Source organism: Alosa sapidissima, chromosome 8, assembly GCF_018492685.1.
Source record: "Alosa sapidissima isolate fAloSap1 chromosome 8, fAloSap1.pri, whole genome shotgun sequence".
Taxonomy (NCBI): Eukaryota; Metazoa; Chordata; class Actinopteri; order Clupeiformes; family Clupeidae; genus Alosa; species Alosa sapidissima.
Genome location: NC_055964.1, coordinates 31,797,329 through 31,804,167, shown reverse-complemented (window position 1 = coordinate 31,804,167; position 6,839 = coordinate 31,797,329). Strand labels below are relative to the sequence as shown.

The 6,839-nt window shown below is 48.4% G+C and overlaps 1 protein-coding gene across 1 annotated transcript in view; it reads right to left on the bottom strand.

Annotated features, from left to right (window-relative positions):
* Nucleotides 1-324: 324 nt before the first annotated feature.
* rapgef1a (Rap guanine nucleotide exchange factor (GEF) 1a) overlaps nt 325-6,839 on the bottom strand; it is a 78,300-nt gene continuing 71,785 nt past the window's right edge. Inside the window, 11 exon segments of the mRNA XM_042101548.1 lie at nt 325-958; nt 1,232-1,360; nt 1,479-1,576; nt 1,974-2,075; nt 2,743-2,821; nt 3,377-3,471; nt 3,875-3,959; nt 4,291-4,476; nt 5,048-5,140; nt 5,927-6,011; nt 6,250-6,325. Of these exon segments, the coding sequence (XP_041957482.1) occupies nt 808-958; nt 1,232-1,360; nt 1,479-1,576; nt 1,974-2,075; nt 2,743-2,821; nt 3,377-3,471; nt 3,875-3,959; nt 4,291-4,476; nt 5,048-5,140; nt 5,927-6,011; nt 6,250-6,325 (1,179 nt within the window). The 3' untranslated portion in view covers nt 325-807.

The following is a 6,839-nucleotide window of genomic DNA, read 5'->3' as shown; positions in this document are numbered from 1 at the left end:
TGGGATATGACACAACATGGATGGATGAGGAGGAGGAGGAGGAGGAGGAGAGGGAGAGGGGGATAGAGGGAGGAGGAGGAGAGGGATAGGAATAGGGGGATAGAAGGAGGGAGGAGAGGGATAGGGGGAGGAGGAGGAGGAGGAGAGGGATGGGGGGATAGGGGGAGGAGGAGGAGGAAGAGAGGGATGGGGGGATAGAGGGAGGAGGAGGAGAGGGATAGGGGGATAGAGGGAGGAGGAGGAGGAGGAGAGGAATGGGGGGGATAGAGGGAGGAGGAGGAGGAGAGGAATGGGGGATAGAGGGAGGAGGAGGAGAGGGATAGGAATAGGGGATAGAAGGAGGGAGGAGAGGGATGGGGGGATAGAGGGAGGAGGAGGAGAGGGATAGGGGGATAGAGGGAGGAGGAGAAGGACGAGCAGAAGGGTTTAGGAGGGAGGTGATCAGGATGACACGAGTCATTAGGAAACTACTCTGTAGCCCCCAAATGTTTGTGCTTGGCACAGAATCTCTCCAGCCCCTACACACACACGCTCGCACACACACGCTCACACACACATGCTCACACACACACGCAACGCAGTGCAATCCCATCCGAGGCGCTGTAAACTGTGTCCGGCCTGGCTGCCCGCTGCGCTTCCTTTGCCGCACGTGACGTGCATTCTGCTCTCCTCTACTCTCCTCTGCTCTGCTCTGGCGTCGGTGATGACCTATTAAATGGCGGGAGGTCCAGACGGAAATAAAAGCCAACTAAAGCGGGGCACAACGGGGCTGCGTAATGCTGGACAGCCCGAGTGCCGGACGGCCCACTAGGTCTTCTCCTCGCGGTCAGTCTTGCGCCGCACGATGTTGCGCGGCTTGATCTTCAGAGAGAGCTCCCACAGAGCCTCCTCCGCCAGGTGGTCGCTGAAGTCGTTAAAGAAGGAGACGATCTCTTCGTTGTGTTTGAGATCATAATGCCTGCATGGGGAAGGACACACACACGCACATACACACACACACACACGCATGAGTACAAGTAATCAGTCCCATGTAAACCACGTCAGACCACCAGTCATTATAATGTATTTGTATATATATGTGTGTGTGTGGGTGTGTGTGTCTGTGTGTGAGAGTGTGTATCAGTGTGTGTGTGTGTGTATGTGTGAGTGTGTATTAGTGTGTGTGTGTCTGTGAGTGTATTAGTGTGTGTGTATTAGTGTGTGTGTGTATGAGTATGTGTATAATACTCACACTTGCTGAAAGCGCCTCATGCTGTCCAGGATGTTGAACTGCTGCCAGCGTTTGGAGAAGTTCACCTTCCCCTCGATGAGGTCAGGGTTCCCCAGATGCACAAAGGTCAAGTCCTGGAGGATGAGACCCCTGTGTGTGTGTGTGTGTGTGTGTGTGTGTGTGTGAGACAGAAAGAGAACAGCTGTCAGTCACTGAGCACACAATCCTACACACTCACCCCTGTGGATGGAGGATGCACGGTACTCACAGATAGGGGATGCATGGTGGCTCCACCTCAGCCAGCGCTGCCCGATACGCACGGAACGAAGAGGAGCTGTCAATTAAAGTGCAGTACTCTTCCAGTCCCTGGAGATAATAGTAATAGTTCAGTAATATTGAAATGCAGGGGAAGATAACATGGAGCCTTTATTTTACTAAAACCATGTGATCACTGAAAGATCATTTATTCGATCCAGTTGTTTTGCACACTAATGCGTGTAGATGTTAGTGTAAGGGATTTAGTTCTTTTTACACATTGATAAGTGTAGATGCTGGTGTGAGAGATTTAGTTCTTTTTACACATTGATAAGTGTAGATGCTGGTGTGAGAGATTTAGTTCTTTTTACACATTGATAAGTGTAGATGCTGGTGTGAGAGATTTGGTTCTTTTCACACATTGATAAGTGTAGATGCTGGTGTGAGAGATTTGGTTCTTTTTACACATTGATAAGTGTAGATGCTGGTGAAAGAGATTTCTCCTGACCTCTGAGGTTTGCTTCTGCCATTCCAGTCTTCGGATGGGTGCAGAATCCAACGCAGAAAGTATTGCAAGATACGAGTTAAAGTTATTCAGCTTCCGTAAGTGCTGCACAGAAGAAGGGACACACAGACGGTCAGATATTTGCCATCCTGACCATGCCTGCTAAATGACTTAAACTTCATTATAACAGTCAAAGGGCTCAACATTAGGTCCATTTAAGAGACAAATTAATGATTTACACGTTCAAGTTCAAAGTTTATAAAAGGTAATGTACCAACTACAATTACATTTTTACTTGAATACTTCCCTACATACTTGAAAATTAACCATGAATAAATAAATGCACAATAACAAGTAATGAAATAAACACCATTGAGTGGCAGGTGAATTTGGCCATTTATCTGTCTGTCAGTGGTACGTGTTCACATTTGGAAGAGTTCATGTCTGTGTGTGTGTGTCCCTGTAATGCACACTGGGTTGGTGTGTGTCCCTCTGGGTTGGTGTGTGTGTGTGTGTCCCTGTCCTGCACACTGGGTTGGTGTGTGTTGGTGTGGCTGTCAGTGGTACGTGTTCACATTTGGAAGAGTTCATGTCTGTGTGTGTGTGTGTGTGTCCCTGTAATGCACACTGGGTTGGTGTGTGTCCCTCTGGGTTGGTGTGTGTGTGTGTCCCTGTCCTGCACACTGGGTTGGTGTGTGTCTGTGTGTGTGTGTGTGTGTCCCTCTGGGTTGGTGTGTGTGTCCCTCTGGGTTGGTGTGTGTCTTTACTTTACCTTCATGATTTTGATGAATTTGAGGAGGAGTTTCTCTCGGTCCTGGGCTTTCTCCTGGAGGATGATTATGGAGCGGACCCTGTGTCACGACACACACACACACACACACAGCGGGTGAGCAGAGGGGAAGAGGTTTGAGGCACTGGACGTATGAGTGTGTGTGTAAATCTCCATAGCTGAGCTCAACACCATCACACAACTAGCTTTAAATCAGTAAAGAGTAAATTCTGCTAATTCCTTAAATGTTCTACATATCTAGTGAATGTATAGTCCACTTTGGGTGACTTACATTCAGAGATATATGCTTTAAGCAGAAGTGCATTTTTCACCTTTTAGATAGGGCAATATATTTGCAGATTTAAAAGAATGAAGCAGTAAGTGGTTGGCACTCTGAAGAAAAGGCTTAGACAAAGTCTTACAAAAAAGGAGCAACTGGTTTTAGTAGAGCAAGAGCTGACGTTTCAGCCATCCCGCTATTCTCAATGCTCGCAGTGCACACCACAGATTTAAAAGAATGAAAAAAATGAAAAAAGGGATATAACTAGATCCTCTATTATGTGACCATGTAGGAAAGGAGAAACTCAAATAAACAATGTGTGTGTGTGTGTGTGTGTGTGTGTGTGTGTGTGTGTACCAGTAGGACATGTTGTTAAAGTGCTCTGTGAACTGTGTGAGATTGGGGCTCTTCTCCTCGTTCTGCTCCTTTGCCCAAAGCAACACCTCAGGGATCTACGGAGAAAAGAAGAGAGAAGAGAGAGAGCGAGAGAGAGAGAGAGAGAGAGAGAGACAGAGAGGGAGAGAGAGAGAGAGAGAGAGAGAGAGAGAGAGAGAGAGAGAGAGAGAGAGAGAGAGAGAGAGGAAGAGAGAGGAGATTATCATATCAATACTGCTGCTAGGACACAGAGGGAGACCTTAGAAGACTATGCGGGTTTATGTGTTTGTGTGTGTGTGTGTGTGTGTGTGTGTGTGTGTGTGTGTGTGTGTGTGTGTGTGTGTGTGTGTGTCTTTATCTTTGTGAGTGTGTGCCTGTGAGACTCTTTGTGGCATTGTGACTTTGAGTGAGCGGACAGTGCTTGTGTGCGTGTGTGTGCAAACATGAAAGGACGTAGCAGCAATGGCAGGTTGTGTTTACCTCTATCTTGTAGAAGAGCTCTGCATCGAGGAGAGTGAGCTGGTCAGCTATCTCATGACTGCGGAAGTCATGCAGTGTGCCCGGCCTAGAGAGAGAGAGACACACACACACACACACACACGAGAGGGGGAGAGAGAGGATAAAGAATGATAGAGAAGAGGAAGAGAGGAGAGAGAAAGAGAAAAGAATAGGGAGATAAAACAGCATTAATGGAGAACTGGGTTCACACAAGCTCTCTGTGTGTGTGTGTGTGTGTGTGTACATAGCTGATTTCCTTATAACTACCCCCAAGAAGTCAGTTGCTGTACTCATGTGGTGTGTGTGTGACGTGTATGTGGATATGTTTATTAGTGTCTACCCTGTAGCTGCAGTAATGGTGTGTGTGTGTGTGTGAGTGTGCGTGTGTGTCTGTGTACCTTGCGGCCACCCCTCTGGCAGCCAGTGGCTGCAGTGATATGGTATAGCGCATCAGCTTCTTCTGTTCCACCTTGTCCAGAATGTTCTTGCGGAGAACCCGGGCCAGACTAAGCTCCCCACTACACACCAGCCGGAACACCAAGTCCATCAGCTGCCGCAGGATGTCCTCCGTCAACTCCACCAGACTGCAGGGGTGTGTGTGTGTGTGTGTGTGTGTGTGTGTGTGTGTGTGTGTGTGTGTGTGTGTGAGCGAGCGACAGACACAGAGAGATGGAGATAAAATGGAGGGAGGGAGAGAGAGAGGGATATGGCAGAGGAAAAAAGAGGGGGGGGGGACAAGCACAACAGTTTTTATTGTGGAGCAGTAAAGATTTATATCTGCACACAAAGATAGCACTGAACTGGAAACGTTGGATGCGATTGAAACTACAATTGGACTGTTAGTGTTGGTCACTATCAAAACTACAGTAAGAGTGTTAGCATTGGTCACTATCAAAACTACAGTAGAACTGTTAGCATTGGTCACTATCAAAACTACAGTAAGAGTGTTAGTGGCTATTAAATCTACAGTAGAAGTGTTGGTCACTACCAAAACTACAGTAAGAGTGTTAGTGGCTATTAAATCTACAGTAGAAGTGTTGGTCACTACCAAAACTACAGTAAGAGTGTTAGTGTTGGGTGCTATCAAAACTACAGTGTTAGCATTGGTCGCTAACGGCGGGCTGAGGTCATGTCTGGGGCTGAGAGGAGACTTACCACAGCTCATCCACCACGCGCACCAACACAAAGAAGGTGTTCTTGCTGACGCGCTTCTTAAACGTGTCCGGGCTGTGGGAAAACCTGGTGTACGTGCAGTGCTGTTAAGGACCATATGACAAACAGGGAACGTCTGTGTGTGTGTGTGTGTGTGTGTGTGTGTGTGTGTGTGCGCGTGAAGCCAAGTGATTGAAAAGACCATGTCCACACATGTCACGGTTGGCACACACAATACCTGTGTGACGCTCTCCTGCTGCATACTCATTTCCTGTGCAGGAAATCCCAAACACAAAGCAACACAAAGTAAACCCAGATCCCCCACCCCACCCACCCCACTCTACCCCACCCCACCCCACAACACCGCACCCACCCCACCACACCGCACCCAAACATCTAGAGTGTATCTAGAGTTTCAGGCTGAGACAGGGAGCATGGGAGGGCATGAATTGACTGGACAGACAGCAGTCTCTTTGCTGGTCGTCACTGTTTCTGCTAGACCCAATTATTCCTTCTGTCTTCATCCTCTGCAGCTCGTCCTGCATGTGAGCCCTACGCTAATGCCAACACACACACAGGCTTATGTGGAACTGAGGGACAGTGTGTGTGTGTGTGTGTGTGTGTGTGAGAGAGAGAGAGAGTTCAACATAAGCCTTCATCTGAGAGAGACTGCGGAGGAGTGCTGCCTGCTCTACTGCAGCAAACAGGGTCACATGCCCAGGCCACGCAGTGTGTGTGTGTGTGAGAGGGAGTCAGTGATTGTGTGTGTGTGTGTGTGTGTGTGTGCGCGTGCGTGTGTGCGTGTGCGTGTGTGAGTGAAATAGAGCAATTCAGTGAATTTGTGTGTGTGTGTATGTAGCAGATTGGGGGCAGGAAGGATATCGATAGTGGAGCTTCTTAATGAGGTCTTCTGGGGTTATGAACGTACGGTACGTGGTCAGGAACGCTTCACAATACAGCACCAGATCTACAGGAGGAGGAGAAGCAGAGCACACACACACACACACACACACACACACACACACACACACGACACAGACACAGACACACACACACAGAGACACAGACACACACACACACACACACACACACAGAGAGAGTTCAGATCCAAATAAGAAAACACCATGACACGGAGTGTGTTGAGAGTCAGAGCCGTATGCAGTAGGTGGGTGAGGGAGGGGCAGCCTTATAGAGTGTGTGCGTACCTTTGCGGTCAGTTTCTGTGGCGTGGACCAGAAGAATATCTCCCGATCCAGCTCGCACATCCGGCCCATCGTCATTCTATCAGAGAGAGGGAGATGAGTGGAGGAGAGATAGAGGGAGAGAGAGAGAGGGAGGGAGAGAGGTAGAGACAGAGAGAGAAAGAGAGAGAAAGAGAGAGAACATGTGCACACTTTCATTACATCAACCTATCAACACACACCATGCTTTAACCCGGCATGCACAACACCAGCTGAACACACAAACACACACACACAGTCACGCACGTATGTACGTGCGTGCGCACACACACACACACACACACACACACATTCATACAACAAACAGACACACACACTAACATTCACACTAACACACACACACTAACACACACACACACAGACAGACACACACACAGACACACAGCTGCTTTATTTAGCCCAGAATGTGTTAACTGGGAGGAGAATCTTGTTTAAGCACTGATGAGCAGCCCTGTGAGCCTCATGGCCCTCTGCATAAGGACAGCGTGTGTGTGTGCGTGTGTGTGTGTGTGTGTGTGCTCTGCATAAGGACAGCGTGTGCGTGTGTGTGTGTG